General features: G+C 44.2%; 1 protein-coding gene across 8 annotated transcripts in view; it reads left to right on the forward strand.

The window, feature by feature from the left end:
• The window catches only part of LOC125309986 (microtubule-associated protein 4), a 106,834-nt gene that overhangs the window by 77,126 nt on the left and 12,226 nt on the right, over window positions 1–17,482 (forward strand). For 7 of the 8 annotated variants that reach the window (XM_048267132.1, XM_048267134.1, XM_048267135.1 and 4 more), the window contains 5 exons: window positions 4,533–5,467; window positions 5,936–6,184; window positions 9,775–9,955; window positions 11,046–11,105; window positions 12,626–12,900. In XM_048267132.1, the coding sequence (XP_048123089.1) occupies window positions 4,533–5,467; window positions 5,936–6,184; window positions 9,775–9,955; window positions 11,046–11,105; window positions 12,626–12,900 (1,700 nt within the window). The remainder of the gene's footprint in view (window positions 1–4,532; window positions 5,468–5,935; window positions 6,185–9,774; window positions 9,956–11,045; window positions 11,106–12,625; window positions 12,901–17,482) is intronic. The other variant, XM_048267131.1, reaches the window with a different exon arrangement.

Genomic DNA, 17,482 nt, shown 5'->3' on the forward strand with positions numbered 1-17,482 from the left:
AGTTTTCTATAGTGACTGGAGACGGCAGACATTTGGAAGACATGTTGACATTATCACCTGAACACTCACAACAAAATGCAAAATTAGGAAGAAAAGGGCCGTACATACTGTACAGGTCATAAGCTGTAATTGTATGTTTTTGTTCTTTCACCTGATATAACTATATTCTCAAAATCAGGCTTGTAAATAATTCCAAACCTGTATGAGTTGAAATGGTGTCAGTCAAAGCTCATGAAACTCGGAAACTCTCGCACACTGTTTCTCTTGCAAAATTAATTTAATAAACAACGTTTAGGTCCTCCTCAGGTTATTTCCTGTTATTTCCTTGTTTTCTCAAAGTCAGTCAGAGCTCAAAAGCTTTGATTTACTCAACATCCTTTCAGCCACCTCTCATTTCCAATCAGTTTGTCGTCTCAACAAAATGGAGTCATCATCATAACAACATCCATCCCGACCACTGTCTCTCGTAACAGCCATTGTCTGATCTCTGATGTGATGAGGCTGCTGCTCCTGCTTCGCTCTGAAGGACCGCACTGACCCAGTACCACAGCCCAAGTCACCTCTTACACACACAAACACACATACGCACACATACCCGACCACTGTCTCTCGTAACAGCCATTGTCTGATCTCTGCTTCAGATGTTCACCTACAGAAGGTCACCGAAAAACAGCTGTGTGTGTCCTTCTAACCAGTGTCTTCATACTATTCCACTTAAATCCGTTTAAGCCTGATATAATTGTGATGTATTGCGTCAGCTCGCAGAGCTACATACTGTAGGCAGGACTCAGACAGCTGTCGACGTGATTTATCACCTGAGTGTTTTCCCACCTAATAGAGGGCTTCCACAGTTTGTCTCTGGCAAGGTGTTATTTCACATCGTCGCATACATGTCATCTGCTGTACCTGCTCAAATGAAGCAGCTATGAAACTCGGTTTGTGTCTCGGTGGTGAGTGACTCATCCTTTTTGAAGATGGCAAGCTTCGAAATATGAATTTAGGGTGAAGCTGAGACTGTTTTTCCCCCACTTTGTCCGATGGTTTTGTTGTTCGGATAGTAGCTTTGATCATCACGGCTAGTGAGAGGCTAAAGCTAATCTATGTTTCTCTCTCACTGCTGACAATTGTGCTGAAACTCATGTGTCTTCCTCTTTTTATCTATCTTTGAGGAACCCAGGCTGTCAACTGATTGTGACTGAGAACTGATTGGGTCAGAGAGGAGTGAAGAATGGCAATTTTCCACTGCGCTAGGCTAGATTTTGTTGTTATGTTAATTGCTAATAAGCTAGTGGTGGTAAACATGTTTTGCTGACACATTTGTGTGTGTCTCTCAGAGTCAAATGTGCTGAAACAGGGGAAAGACCCATATTCCCACAGGATCCTTCTCTCTCTCATCATCAGGTTACATGCTGGGTATACTTGATGAACATGATGTAAACCCACTCTAAGTCCCTGTTATTAAATCAGATCTCTGTGCTGTAATTAAAAGATCGGATTTCACCTGATGATGATGAAGGAGCAGCCGTCACCATATGACACTTACTTAGACTTCAGTATAACCCGACAACAGCTCATTATAGTTGAGGTCGTTGGTTTGTTAGTGGTGGTGGTGATGTTCTATTTGCATTATTGCATTATTTGCTTAGAACATCATCTCCCCCTTCCTGCATCCCGCTTCTGGGCAGTGGAGTGTTCATCAGCTTCTCTTGAAATGCTCTTGAAAACATTTTTGCTGAATACTCTCTTGCAGTATGACACTTTCAGAATCTCACACAATTTATTTGTGTTTTCAGGAACACTGTCTCCACTAAACTCCACCCTTTCTTGAAGATTATTAACAAAGAGCTTGAACCCTCCTACAATTATAAAGAAGAACTTAAAATGTCAGTCTAAAATGTCCTCCATGTTCCATAACATGGTCCTTTTCACTCACAGCACCTCTCCACCAAAGCTGAGGTCCAGTGTGTGCCATTTTGTCCTATGACTGAACATGCTCTATATTAACAAAGCAGGATTGTTTTGTTCGATGTGTTTGAGGCACTGAGTGGGTTCGTGCAGAGCTGCGTCTTTGACTGATGAGCCATCCATGCGGCCGCTTCACCTGATTATGTTGATGTCTGAGAGCGGACCGGAGAAGAGAGAGAGGAGAGCTGCCCTCTCAGGCGGCGGCCATATTTCTGCACTCATTATGTTGCGGTAGATTCTAGGATGCACCCAAACCCACCCCACCATGAGCTGAGCTCCCATTCCTGCATAGATTTGATCTTTGTTGATTTGGAGCCTTTAATGGGCACTGCATGGTAGGGCTGGCTGGGTGAGGGTAATAGAGGGCCCGCTCAAAAAAACCCTCGGGTCATGGCATTGGACCATCAGAGGACCTGAAAGTGAACGGCCAGGGCCTGTTTACCATCAAAAACAAAATTGTCAACAAAGCAGCCTTTGTGGGCAAAAAGCATCACTAACAGTCAACATCAAGCAGGCACCTTTCTATATCAGTGTTTTGTTGAATTAGGCCCATGACACCTCCAAAAGGATCAGCAATGGTGTCTGGCATTCCAGAAAGAGGGCATTCAGGGCTCTGTGTTCTCTCATCCATACCATTTAACCATTACAAGAATACAGATCTTACAAGTTGTGTTAGATTTCACAAAAAAATGTCAATTCCGTAACATAGGTGTGTATGGTTATGTAATAATTCTTCATAGGCATGGCAAGTTTATTTTATATAGTGCATTTCATACACAGGGGTAATTCAATGTCCTTTACATAAACAAAATCAAAGAATAATAGTAAAGTAAAAGTGTAAAGAACAATAGTTTAAAAAATAGTTATTGACATATAATATTATAATTAAGAGACATAAAAAAAAAAAACAAGAATACAGAATTGTTTTGGGTCTGCTTTGATTGGGCACATATTAAACTATAGTGTGAGTGAAATGGGAGTGCGGATGGAATGAGTAGTAAAACAGCCCCTGATCAATCGGGCCGCCTCGCTCCGTCCATTAGATAGTGCTCCGGATAGACATGTGATAAGCCTGTACCGCAGCCATGGTCAAACATAGCAGAAAGGGCAGAAAGTATTTTCATTGATCTCTTAACAGCACATTGAGCCCGAGGGAGATTTTCAGCTTTACCACTCATATTTGGTCAATGAAAATAAACTGTGATCTGATGCCTTTTATAGACACATTAGTTTTGTGGTCCTCGTCTAGGCTTGTAGTGCAGCCTTGTGTCTCTTCTCTCTATTGCATGGAAATACAAAATCATCTATGAAATGGTTAAATAGGCCTACTCCAAATGATCCTTGGAGTAAATAAATAGGCCTGTAATCTCTTGATTGCGTCTTTTGTACGCTGCCACACACTCTCATTACAGCATTATGTCCATTATGTTACTTTGTTGGAGCATTTAAATCGTGAGGAGTGTGTATGTACGTGTCTGTGTGTGTGTGTGTGTGTGTGTGTGTGTGTGGTGTGTGTAGTGTGTGTGCTTGTGTGTGTGTGTGTGTGTGTGTTTAAGTGTGTGTGTGTGTGTGTGTGTGTCTTTCTGAAGGGTACATACAGTAAGGTTGCGTGAAGGAGCCTTAAGCACCCAGTGCCCTCCAGAGCATCTGTCTCAGGGCAGGGTGCCTTCCAGATGGCCTGCTCTGTCTTTCAGCACTCCATTGGGACTGAAATGGACCCCACTGAGCTGGAGAGGGGGAGTGTTAAATTAGAAAGTGTGTGTGTGTGTGTTTGTGTGCATGCGCGTGTGTGTGTGCAATGTGCGTATTTAAGTGATTGTGTGGGCCGTGTATGGGTGTGTTAAGCTTGCACTTGAAACTCTGAATACAAGTGCAGTAAATGTCCCCTTCTAATGGCATATCCGACCGTACCTCGGTCTCTGATGTGGCCCCTGATCTGGCTCTGGTCATCCCCTGAATTCCTGTGTAATTCCCACATCAGTGAAGATTCTCTATGAAATCTTCTGCTCCTCACTGATAAGCGGGCTGCTGAAAACCACGTGGTGATCTGCTGCCTGTCTGGGTCTTTGAGGGTAGCTGGATAAACTCATTGACCCTACACATGATGTGCGTGCATATGTGTTTGTTGCGTGTGCATATGTGTTTGTGCCTCTATCAGTGTGTCCTTGTGTCACCCTGGCCCTGTCGTGTGTCAGAGTAGTCGACCGTCGGGAGAAGGGCATTTTTTCTTTGACCTAGTAAATGCTCTAATCTCTAGGATCAATGATTATTCCTAAACGCCTCTTGTACAGAAGGACAAGTCTGCATCCAATTCACGGCTTAAATGTTGGCTTCCATTATAACTCCATCACTAATATCTCTTTCAGCCACCGGCCTGAATTCATCCTTATGAAGGTCAACACTGTCACTACAAAACACTGTCACCACTGTCACTAGTCACGTTTTGTAAATCTACACATAGGGCTACCATACAGTTGTATTCTGATGGTGAATGAAACACATGAGAAATTCAAAAACTAATATTCCGCTTGTTTTTTTTTTCTCTTTTTCTTTCCCTGTCAAAGCAGACAAGACGGATAAGCCTCACAAGATGGATGGCTTCCAAACATTTGACGACTTTGACATGTTTGATAAAGCAGACAAGACCGAGAAGGCAGAGCCAAAAGGCAACCTGGAGAAAACAGAGAAGATTGACATGTTTGGAAAGTTGGAGAATCTCGACAAAATGGACAAGGACGAGAAGGCGGACACAGTCCGGAAGGCAGAGAAAGACGAGCACAAAGAGAAGGATAAAATCGAGCCTGTCGATTCAAAGGCAAAGACCGACAAACCTGAAACGCCTCAGAAAGTTGAAAACGCAGAGATGAAAGATCAATCTGAGAAAGCCAAGGAAGCTGATAAGGTTGAAAATGTGGACCTGGCTGAAAAGGCGAAAGAGACTGACAAGGCAGAGAAAGGTAAAGAAACAGATAAGATAGAAGAAGTTGAAAAAATGGAAATGGCTGACAAATTTGAAGCTAAGCCAGAGAAACAGGAAGTGGAGAAGGTGGACACGACTCCAAAAACAGACGACAAGAAAGTGGATAAGAAAGATGACAAGTTGGAGAAGAAGGAGGAAAAAGTAGAAAAGGAGGAAAAAATGGAGAAGAAAGATGAAAAAGTAGAAAAGGAGGAAAAAATGGAGAAGAAAGGTGAAAAAGTAGAAACAAAGGAGGAAAAGGTAGAGAAAAAAGAAGAGGTGGTAAAGAAGGAAGAAAAGAAGGGAGAAAAGGTGGCACAGAAAGCTGAAAAGGAGAAAGCTCAAACACCAGCCAAGACTGACAAGAAGGAAGGAGTGGACAAACTGAGCAAGGCAGAGAAGCCCGAAAAGAAAGAGAGCGCTGAGAAGAAGACGGCCAAAGTGGCGGAGAAGAACGACAAAACTGACAAGGCCAAAAAACCTGCAGCTAAACCAGCAGCTACCAGCAAGGACCTCAGCAGCAGCCCAGAGAAGAAGACCAAGGTAGGCCCATTACACTTCTTCATCTGTCCCAAAGGAATGAGGACGTGGCCTCTTTCTCCCCCATTCACAACTGCTTACACTCCCGCTTTTTTCATGTCCACATACAAGTGCTTTTCCAGCTCGTTGTACTGTCTCAGTTCTAACATCATTTAGCAATCAGGATAATCACTCTGTCACCAGTGTCATTTCTGAAATTAATCAGCTTATAACCTTTCCAACTGAACGCAAAAGTCCCCCTCCCTCAGGTATTGAAGGTTTATGTAAATGCTGGTATTTACCCACAGTGAGTGGATTAATGGTTTTCATTATTTAACTGTTTAAAAATGCTGCTTTGGCTGCTCATATTTTGTTGCTGTTGTCATGTTTGTGTTTGCTGTGGGGTTTTGTGTTGTTTTTCGTTGCCTTTATTCTTTCGTTCATCCTTTGCTCCCTCCCTCCATCCGTCTGGTGTTCTGTCCTGCCATTCAGCCCGTTGCCGGGGCGACCAAACTGGTCGCGGCCAAGCCTCGGCCGAGCTCAGTGGCATCAGCGTCTGCAACTGTTGCCCCCAAACGTCCGACCCCAGCCTCCACCACCACTGCCTCCACCCTCAGTAAAAGAGCCCCTGTGCCTAAGGCCCCTACCCCTTCCACTATCCCAAAGCGGCCCTCGACCGCCACCACCCGACCCCCCACCTCTACCATCTCCTCCACAGCTGCCAGAGAGGTCAAACCCAAGGTAAGTCACCCCATCACCCTCACCCACATGATACCCACTACCTTACCCTGACTGTGCACCAGGGCGGCGCTGGTGGTTGCATGACGTGTCCTCCTTTTGTGTACTCCCTGTCAGGATGAATTTTCAGGTTTGAATGCATGTTGCATCAGATGCTTTTTTTTTTTACTTTTGTGTTATTTGCCAAAAATGTGCGCTATAGAACCATTTTAATCCAAAAATACAGATTAAGCAAACTATATACTGCCAGGGTTTGCATCATCGATGGGTTACACCTTTTTTTTTAAGAGAAAACAAACCAGATGCATACCATTAAAGTTAATGTCAAGATTTGGTAGCAGTTACAAATTACTCTTAACTTCATATTCACAGAGGATTCAAAATGTATTACAAGCATACCGGTTTTATAGAGATTATTTAACGTTTAAAATACTTTAGGAATCAAATTCACCTCCAATATCCTGATGTTACGGACAGAATTGGCTGGTAGCCAACAAATAATGTTAGCTTCACTGACCGTTAGCTTGCTAACAATAACTAACTAACATTAACTACAGGGCTAAATGTAGGCCAGTACGGTCCAGTACTGCGTACCACTGAAAGATTCAGTGGCAGTATGCAGTACTGGAAAGAGAAGAGAGCAGCTGCCTGCATAAACCAAAGCTGCCAACTGTCATGCACTGAGCGGGAGACCCACGCAGTTGACACATCTCATTCCCTCAGAGGGTGTGAGATGAGAGAGTGAAAGTGTGGGCAAGATAATATATCCCGATGAACGTTCTACAAATAATGATAAATTCATTAGTGTAGTCTATTTAGGTGTGTTTGGGCATGCGCTGTGCATACACAAACTTTAATCTGCAACAAATCTCACTCCAAGCTGGACTAAACGTTGGCAGTCCTGCTGATATTCAGAGGAGAGGTGAACAAGATGAACAATATGAAGCAATGAAAGTTGTGGTGGTAGTACCGGCAAGAATTTAAAATTACTTTCTTTCCTGGTTAACAACAAACCTTGAGTGTAACACCGTAAACTATTTTACTATAGTACTTATTCAAAATACAGTCGTATGGACGTTGTAGAAGATGCTAATTCATGTGTGGGGCGAATAAAGGTGTAACCTCTATGTACTTCACATTAGGATATAACATTAGGACTTAACCATGCTAAACTTAGCTAAACAGTTGTGTGGTCATTGACAACAGTTCCACAATGCATCTGTTTGTGATATTTCCGTTAGTAAACTGGAAATAGCAAAATCTGCAAATGAGTATTAGCCCAAATCCCACTGATACACAGATAACTCCCAACCCCACAATATTATATTGCTTTTCTTCATGTTTACTTAATAATTTAAGATTTTCAAGGCTTTTTAACAGAGCTGTCAAAGCAGTCTGTTTTCCCCTAAAAAGGGGGCAATACCATTCAATGACACAAACCACGCTGCTGTCTGTAGCACAACAGAATGACAAAAAAAATGTCCAACCATATCTCCAGTCTACCTCAGCATCTCTCTTTCAGTCTTTCTCTTGCTCTATCTCCCCTCTCTCTTTCTCTCTCTCTCTCCCTCTCTCCCCTACTCTCTTCCCCCTTCTGTCTCCCTATCGCCCCTTCTCTCTATTTCTCTTCCTCTCCCCCCCTCTCTCTCTCTCTCTCTCTCTCTCTCTCTCTCTCTAATCTGAGGTGAAAGCCCTGCCTGGCTGTCCCTCATTAATCTGGGAAGCAGTAAGAGTGCGCGGTGCGCTACACTACATGGTGCTGCTAAACCTAGCAGGCAGTAAGCTCTCAGCCAACAGGGTGCTGAGTGGCAGGTTAGAGGCTTACTCTCAACACGGCAGAACAGGGAGAGGAGTGGAGAGGAGAGATAGAGAAGAGAGAAAGAAATCTGAAATACACATGGGGATGGAAATGGGGAAATGTAGACATAAGCAGAAAAGAATTAGTGAAGAGAAGGAAGAGAGCTGAGGTAGTGAGGGAGACGAGACAGGAGTGTAATGATATTTTCAACCTTGTCAGTAGCTTAAAGTAGCAATTTTCTTTGATGTAGTGAGCTTGCCCCCGAGGCTGTTGCTATATGCTTTTTCGTTGTAAATGCATATTCCGGTCATACTTTAAACTACTCTGATTAATTTCGTTTTGGTCTCCAACAAAGGTTTACACTCATTATCATCCAAAAATAGACCCTAGGTCGTCCTTAGACCGGAGTTGTCCTTTAAGAGAGATGAAATGAGTGCAACAATCAAATGAATAGAGGGGAGCAAGGGGAATGAGGGAAGAGGGAAACAGATGAGTGGAGTTAAAAGCTGCCCCCAGAGAGAGAAGAAGGGAGCAGGATGTATGAGAGAAGACAAATGGATAGTTATGAGAGAAAGCAGAGAGCCCAAACAGCCAGGAGTGGAGGAAACTGGAGGGATGAGAGACCTGACCTCATTCATCACAGGCTAACAGGACACTACCAAGAGTCCCCAAGAGCCTTGCCTGAGACTCGTCCTCCTCTATCCCATCAGCCACTGGGTCTGATGTGGGGTCTCAGACCTCTTATGATCCCTTCTCCTCTCTGGAGTGAGTTTAAAAGGACTGTAGTCCTGTTATTGAAGCCACGAGTGACAGAAGCTTCAGGGAGAGAGAGAGCGAGAGGGAGAGAGAGAGAGAAAGACTCCTCTCCTCAGGCGATCAGGCGTCAGAAGCCAGCATTGCCAGAATATAGGTTTTCAGTCTCCCTTACGCCTCACGCTCCTCTCACATTACAGCACCATGGCAACACCACCCTGTAGCCAGGGGCAACCTGCTTAAAAAGGGAAGAACTAGAAACACTGTTTAGTTTCACACGCTAAGAGCAAAGAGAAGCAAAGAAATCTATGAAGCAAAGAGAAATCTATGATCTTTCCATTTAATCCCACAGGAAAACACTTGGGAAGGACTGGGAAGAATAAATGTTTCTGTTTTTCCTACTTTCATTTTCAAAATGACCTCTTGTGCTTTACATTCATGTAGGAAAACTTGACTCACCTAGAAACTCTGTAAACCTGAACTCAAATGTAATGTAACCCTATAAGGAGGTTATTTGATACTTCATCTGTTAATGAATTAATCCATTTAATCAATTTCACGAGAGTGATCTGGCCTAAAGAGCTGCTACCCCCCTCTAGTGGAAGTCTGTGGTAGAGCAGTATAAATACATTAGGCCCACTGATTCATCATCCGGTGCATAAACTGAGTAATTCTGAACTGTAAGCTTCTCAATCGCTTGTCCAGAGAATTGGACATATGTAAGCAAATCAAAGGGCAAAGTTCATTGTGTAATTTTGAAGGCTTACAAAACCACCCACCCCCAGCGATGAGATCCTGAATAGAGATTCACGCTGATCAAAGGTCAAAGCCAGATCTGGACCAGATCAGAACTTGAGGCCTCGCTGAGAGTCACCTCCACCCATGGCGCAGCATCTTGTGTTGCCAACAGTTATTTTGTCATTTGCCATCGCTGAATGTCATTAATGATCTCTTGTTGCTTATCTCTGAGTGCAACTTCAGTCCGGTGTCACCTGGTCACCCCATCTCCTCTTGATCCTCACCCTTCTCCATTCCTATCCAGACCACCACAGAGAAGCGCCCCCCAGTGCCAAAGGCGAGTACTGCCACCCCCTCAGCCCGCGTCACAGCCACTAAGAATGGCACCACCACTGCCACAGCAACCAGCAAAACTACCACGGCAACCCGCACGTCACTCACAGCCCGCACCACAGCGAGCGCTCCGACAGCACGGCGCTCCATGGGTGAGTCTGAAAACCTCCTGCCTCCTCCAATCTACACACTGTGCAGTGTGTTACTTAAAGCAAAGTCCTTTTAGGCAAGTCCCTCCACTCGGCGGCCATTTGACAACGCTTTTTGGGCACTCGTCGGGCATCCATTTCAGCAGAAATGCTTGGCGTCAAAGGCTTCCACGACACCAATCTTGCTCCAGCGGCGAGATCACAACACATGATTGGCACAATGTCTTCACAACACACCATATGATTGGCTCAATGTATTCATATGTCGACGTTTTGCCGAAGAAGGGGTGGGATATGTGTAGACAACGGCCATATTGGCGTGACAAACTAGCCCCATGCATTTCTATGGAGTATTTTTTGAGTGCTGTGTCTCCACATTAGAAAGTCTCTGCTTAAAGGAACCATATGTAGGATTGTGGCAAAAACTGGTAATGCAATCACTTTCAAATTACTGTAGAGTGGTGTATCCCCTCCCCCTACCCCCTGACTCGAGGTGGCCAACCCGGATGCCGAAACACTACTGTCTTTGTGATTAGTAGATAGGTAGAGGGTGGCGCATCAGGCCAAAACACAACATGAAATGACAAAACACAACATCACCATCAGTTGAGGGCTGCAACTTTTTAAATGACAATATCCTGGCCGGACTACTGTTGTCAGTGATATAAGTATTTGAAATGAACATGATTTCTTAATGTCTGACATATCAGGGCCATTTTATGATTGCTGTTATTGAAATACATTTCTTACAGACGATTCCTTTAACACATAACACACTCATACAATCAAAACATAATAGTTTATTCACAGAGACATGTAGCCACATACATTACATAGAGGAGAGAGTTCAGTTTAGTTTATGTGCAGTTTAGTAACTGAACATGTTGGTTTAGATTTATCACAGGTATGTCTTTAAGACAAATCACAGAAAGATGATTTTTTAACTCAACCTTACCAGGGATGCCAGTAATTTTATATTGTCCAGGACATCTTTGTGTGTGACTTCCCCTGTCTCTGGCCTCTCAGACACCTCTCTGTCACGGTGTGTTTATTTGTCCTTATGTCTCTATTTGTCTGGTCTTTCTCTCTGCAGCAGCGAAGACTGACAGTAAACCTGGAGAGGAGAAGAAACCCAGCACTCTGAGGAGCTCAGGTCAGGATACAACCCCCCCCCCCCCACACACACACACACACACCCCTCTGTTTCACATCTACCTCCACTTAACCCAGAGTTTGCTGTGGGGATAATAGCCCTTGTAATGTAATTGACATATGTAAGTCACTTTGGATAATAAATACGTTTGCTAAATTAATGAATGTAAATGTAATTGAGAGAATTGGTTTAGCCTTTATTGATTGGACAGTATAGAGTAAACAGGGAAAATAAGTGGGGGAGAGATGGGGAGTGGGATCGAGAAATGGCCTCAGGCCAGACTTGGGCCCGGGTCCTTGTGCGCACTGAACGCCTAATTGGTATGGGATGCTGTTGCCGCTTGTAACACAGCAACCCCGATTTAGAGCTCCCTGGACTGCTGCACGGTCACTGCTGAATGGTCACTGCTGAATGATCACCATTTTGATGAGTATCTATCCAGCTCAGCAGTGTGAACCTTCCACAATCCCAAGAGCGGCACTGACATGCCGTGAGCTCATGTTGAAATGTTCTTTAATGCCAAATGAGGAATAAGCCATTGGCTGTTGGCTGTTGACTAGTGGCTGGGAGAGATGTGTGTAGGAGCGGGAGTGGCATGCTGCAGGCGTGTTCAGGGGGGGGGTTGGGGGGGTAATCCTCCTCTCCGGTCAGCACATTTTACATCTCATCCTGGTGGCTTTCTCACCACGACGGGTAAAATCCAGTCCCAGCGCCACCGATAAACCCTTCTGTCCTCAAGTGAGCGGTGACCGGATTTCCCCTCGATTTTGATTTTGAGACAGTGAGAGGCAGCATTACTCCAGCGTCGAGTGCTCTAGCTGAAGTATCAGGGATGTGAAAAACTGAAAGAAAAAAAACCTGAGAACGGGAGTAAACCACCACTGTCTGGAGAGTCTAAATGTGTTGATTCAGAATGCAGTGGTAGTTTTAATCAAGTGGAATGAGAAGGTGGTTTTTTTTTTCTTTCTCTGAAGCACCTTTTTGGGCAATGCTTCAGAGAGATCCATAGTTTCCTGTTGCTGTGGTTATTTGCTGGATGCTAATTTTGATCCAAGGTAATTTCACGGCTGGTTGGAGGCCATTGTGCGCAGAAGAGATGGCTACCCCAGAGATTAATGAGCTGTTCTTTAGTCCCTCTTTTTCAACTGTTTGTTTGAGTTTTACGGACTTCTGGCTGAGATTATGACACTTCCACATAATTCAACTTCTCACTCTTTAATTCTTTTCTTTACTCAATCGCGCACACACACACACACTTGACGCGACGCGACCACGACGCCAGACGCGCGTACGCGACGCGACGCACGCACACACACACACACACACACACACACACACACACACACTTCTTATTGTATTCACTATATTTTTCTTCTTTCCTATTGTTCATGCCTTGTATTCCTCCTCTTTCTCCCTCTCTCTCTCCCACTCTTCTCTTTTGGCACATACAAACACACATGTAAACACACACACACACACGCACACCATTCTCCTCACCTCACACACTCTTCCGTCTCCAGACTCCAAGACCACCTCCAGGCCCTCGACGAGCGCCAGCACTGGGGCCGCTGCCCGCCCACGCCCCACCACCACCACCACCAGGACCCCCAGCAGCACTGCCCCGTCCTCCTCCTCCGTGCCTGAGAGGAAACCCCCCGTGCCCCGCGCGCCCCGCCCCAGCACCGGCACCGCCACCAAGACCCGCCCGGCCACCGCACCCACACCCGACGTCCGCAATGCCCGCTCCAAGATCGGCTCCACGGACAACATGAAGCACCAGCCTGGCGGAGGAAGGGTAAGATAGCCGGCACTGTGGGCTTGGTCCCATTTCACATACCTGTACACTTTTGCCCTTAAAAGTGCACACTAACATGCTAAGGAAGTAGAAGTGCAGACTATTTATTTTAACCACACATAGGGTTTGTCACATTACACATACTTAAAGACTAAAAGTGTGTCCCATTTCTTTCATAAAGATTGTCAACCCCTATCCCCTGTGACTCTGTCCTGAAGGGGCACCACATAGTGGCAGGCACTTTAAATATAGTGGTAGAGCAATGGGATTGGTCCTCCCTTAAAAGTACATACGAAGGTAGAAGATAAGAATACAGGACTGCCAGTCTGCAGTTAACTTGTATGTTGCATGTTGTATATATAGAGATTAAGTTAAGTTAGCAGTTAGATTTTGTATCTTGTATATATAGAGGTTAAGTTAAGTTAGCAGTTAGGTTTTGTATCTTGTATATATATATATAGTGGTTAAGTTAAGTTAGAAGTTAAGTTTTGTATGTTGTATATATAGAGGTTAAGTTAGCAGGTACCGGTAACTATTATATGTTGTTGTATATATAGAGGTTAAGGTTTAAGGCGAGGTTTTAATTGGATCAGTGACTATGACATGACTCAGTTTTCTGTTTTAGTCAGTAATTTGACACCTACCATTAGATTAGCTGAATGGATGGAAGTGAAACTGAATACGGACAGTGATAGCATGACTAAATCTGTAATGTCGTCAGTATGTAGGCACTCTTTAGCAGCACACCTATTCATAAACTCCCAAACTATTTATTGCACACTTTCTATATCCATCCATAGGCTTGTGGTCTATAGTAAGCTTGTGACCTGCTTTCGTGTCCTGATGCGCCCTTTGTAAATAACTGTGTCGTAGCAGCCCCTGTGAATGCCAGTGTGTGTAAGATGATGTTGCATGACTCTCCTTGCTGCTTTTTAGCTCTCCCTCCTTCCTGTCCTGGGTGACTACTGCTAGCTAGCTGGGCTTCTGTGACACTTACGAATTCCTCTCATACACTGTACCAAGCTCTATTTAACACTTAGGCTTGACTGGCTACTCTTAATGCACTACCAACAATAAACCACAAACACCCTTTGATGCTGTGAATTATATTAAAAGAAGGGATACCTTATGACAGTCTTGACATAGATCACTGCACGTTGTTTTCCAACTTTAATTACACTTGATTTCTCAAACATCCATTGTTCATCCCTCTTTTTCACTGCACTCGTTTACTCAATTTTTTTCTGTTCACCTCCTCAATCCTCAATCCTCAATTCTCACTCTGTTTCCCCTGGCTGAGGTCTTCTCAGTGAGTCTAACAAGCATGTGTGTGTGTGTGTGTGTGTGTGTGTGTGTGTCTGTCTGTCTGTCTGTGAGAAAATGGCTGTTGAATGGATGTTCTCAAATGGCTGCCTAACACTAACGTTGCAAGAGAGTAAAAATAAGGATTGTGTATACATGAACATGATCAAATAAACACTTGTTAATTAAAAACATGTATAAGCAGTTTACACACTGTTCAGCACCATGTTTCAGATGTGTCAGATGTGTTCAGTACAGTAAAGAAATATATAGCTCTGAGGATGCGCACATCACCCCCTCCAGAATATGCACACAAACACGCACACACATACACAAACACACACACACACACACACACACACACACACACACACACACACACACACACACACACACACACACACACATAGACACAAAGACAAACACAGCCCACCAACCTGAATAAGTCTAATCTTAGAGTATACATTTCGCTTGGTAGAATAATAACACTTCTCACACACACACACACACACACTTATTATTATTAAAGCCTTACCCTTCCTACCTCCCCGGTGTTTTATGTGTGTATTTTATTAACTCTAGGTGGTGGTGGGATTCCCTCAGGTGTCGGCGTTTTCAGTAAGACCGATTTAAAGACAAAGTGAGTTCATCGATATTTTCTTACACACTCAAGATTTTTATTCTTTATCTCTTCCCTTCCCTATCTTCCCCTATCTTCCTTTAACCTTCTTCTGCATACACATAGTATATTCTTTTTCCACTGCTCACTTACTTTTTTTTTTCTTTACACTTGTCTTCTCCTTATACCTTCTCCACTCTCTCACCACTTTGTCTTTCACTTTCTATCCTTCTCCTTACCTCTTACCTCTCTCTCTCTCTCCCTTACTCTCTCTTACTCTCTCTCTCTCCCTTACCTTCTTCAGCTCTCACTCCATCTCTCACTCTCCCTCTCTCCCTTACTCTCTCTTACTCTCTCTCTCTCCCTTACCTTCTTCAGCTCTCACTCCATCTCTCACTCTCTATGCCTCCTCTCACTCCCTGTTCTCTCTCACTCTCTCTATCCCTCTCCACCTCTCTCTCTCCCTTTCTCTCTCACTCTCTCTCTCTCCCTTACTCTCTCTTACTCTCTCTCTCTCCCTTACCTTCTTCAGCTCTCACTCCATCTCTCACTCTCCTCTCTCCTTACTCTCTCTTGCCTCTCTCCTCTCCTTACCTTTAACCAGCTCTCACTCCATCTCTCACTCTCCCTTACTCTCTCTTACTCTCTCTCTCTCCCTTACCTTCTTCAGCTCTCACTCCATCTCTCACTCTCTCTCTCTCCCTTACTCTCTCTTACTCTCTCTCTCTCCCTTACCTTCTTCAGCTCTCACTCCATCTCTCCTCTCTCTCTCTCTCTCTCCCTTACTCTCTCTTACTCTCTCTCTCTCCCTTACCTTCTTCAGCTCTCACTCCATCTCTCACTCTCTCTCTCTCTCTCTCTCTCCTTACCTTCTTCAGCTCTCACTCCATCTCTCTCTCTCTCTCTCTCTCTCCTTACTCTCTCTTACTCTCTCTCTCCTTACTCTCTCTCTCTCCCTTACTCTCTCTTACTCTCTCTCTCTCCCTTACCTTCTTCAGCTCTCACTCCATCTCTCACTCTCTCTCTCTCCCTTACTCTCTCTTACTCTCTCTCTCTCCCTTACCTTCTTCAGCTCTCACTCCATCTCTCACTCTCTCTCTCTCCCTTACTCTCTCTTACTCTCTCTCTCTCTCCCTTACTCTCTTACTCTCTCTCTCCTTACCTTCTTCAGCCTCACCCATCTCTCACTCCTCTCTCTCTCTCCTTACTCTCTCTTCCTCTCTCTCTCTCCCTTACCTTCTTCAGCTCTCACTCCATCTCTCACTCTCTCTCTCTCCCTTACTCTCTCTTACTCTCTCTCTCTCCCTTACCTTCTTCAGCTCTCACTCCATCTCTCCCTCTCCCTCTCTTTCTTTGGTCCTGTCGCTCCTCCTCTTTCAGTCTTTCAAGTCTTTGCACTCATCCATTCCATCTATCTGTCTCTATTTCTTCCACTCTTCCTCTCTGTAGTCCGTTGTTATTATTATTGTTGACAGAGTTCTCTTTACTTCACCTCTACTTCCTGATTTCCTATTTCCCCCAGAGCATCATTTCCTCATTCTTCTAGTTCACTATCTGTCCATGGTTTAAGATTCTTCAATGCACATCCTCCGCATACACACACACACACACACACACACACACAGAGAGAGAGACACACACACACACACACACATAAACACACACAAACACACACATAGACACATACACACTTATACACACGGACACAGACATGTACTCATAACACAGACAAGCAACTCTCTCACAGAGAGAAAGAGAGAGAGAGAGAGACACACACACACACACGCACACACACACACACACACACACACACACCTACATATACAGAAGACCTATGGACGAATAGACAGTGTGAAGATAGACTTGAGAACTCCTGACTGCATCCTCCTGTGTTCTGACGCATGACACCAGTGCAGCTGTCTCTAGCATGATGAGCAACTTCCTTCCGATTGTTTGACCCGCGCTGACGCCAACGGAAATGTCGTATAAATGACCTCACATATTTCTTAATGTGAAGAACATATCTCTTAAAGCTTCTCTGCTTGTTTTTAGGGGGTTGTTTCCCCCTGGCCAATCATGTTTGTTTGCTGTCCTTACTGAAAGGCATGGCGACCAACTTTAGAATGGACAGAAGAGCAGCCTGCATAGCTTACAGCGCTAATCTCCAAGCCTTTTAGATGTAGACGCCGACCTGGTTATCAACTGATATTGGAGCAGCCTAGACCCAGTTCTGGTTTTGGTCATGGCTCAAGCCCAGAACTGGCCCTGGGTCAGCTGTAGTCTGGGCAAATTGATAAAAACAGAACAGCCATCAGTAAAGCATATTGTGGCGTATTAATGTACACTGTTCAAAAAAATTAAGGGAACACTTACAGTTTTCCACAATTGTTAAAAACACATTTTTTTAAAACCTTCCACCCTTTTCTCCATTCTCAAACTACATTCACAGAATGTATGACAGTTCTTGCAAATAAAACACTCGCCTCAAAAGTTTTGCTCAGAACCAAACAGTGTCAGAGTACCGATCCAGTGTATGATTGAAGTGTTCCCTTAATTGTTTTGAGCAGTATATTATATTGGTCCTAATATTGAAATTGAATGCTTAATAGACAACCGGGAAAAAAAGGCTGGATCTCAGTAACCTTAATGGTATTTTCTGGC

This window comes from Alosa alosa, chromosome 16, assembly GCF_017589495.1.
Source record: "Alosa alosa isolate M-15738 ecotype Scorff River chromosome 16, AALO_Geno_1.1, whole genome shotgun sequence".
NCBI lineage: Eukaryota > Metazoa > Chordata > Actinopteri > Clupeiformes > Clupeidae > Alosa > Alosa alosa.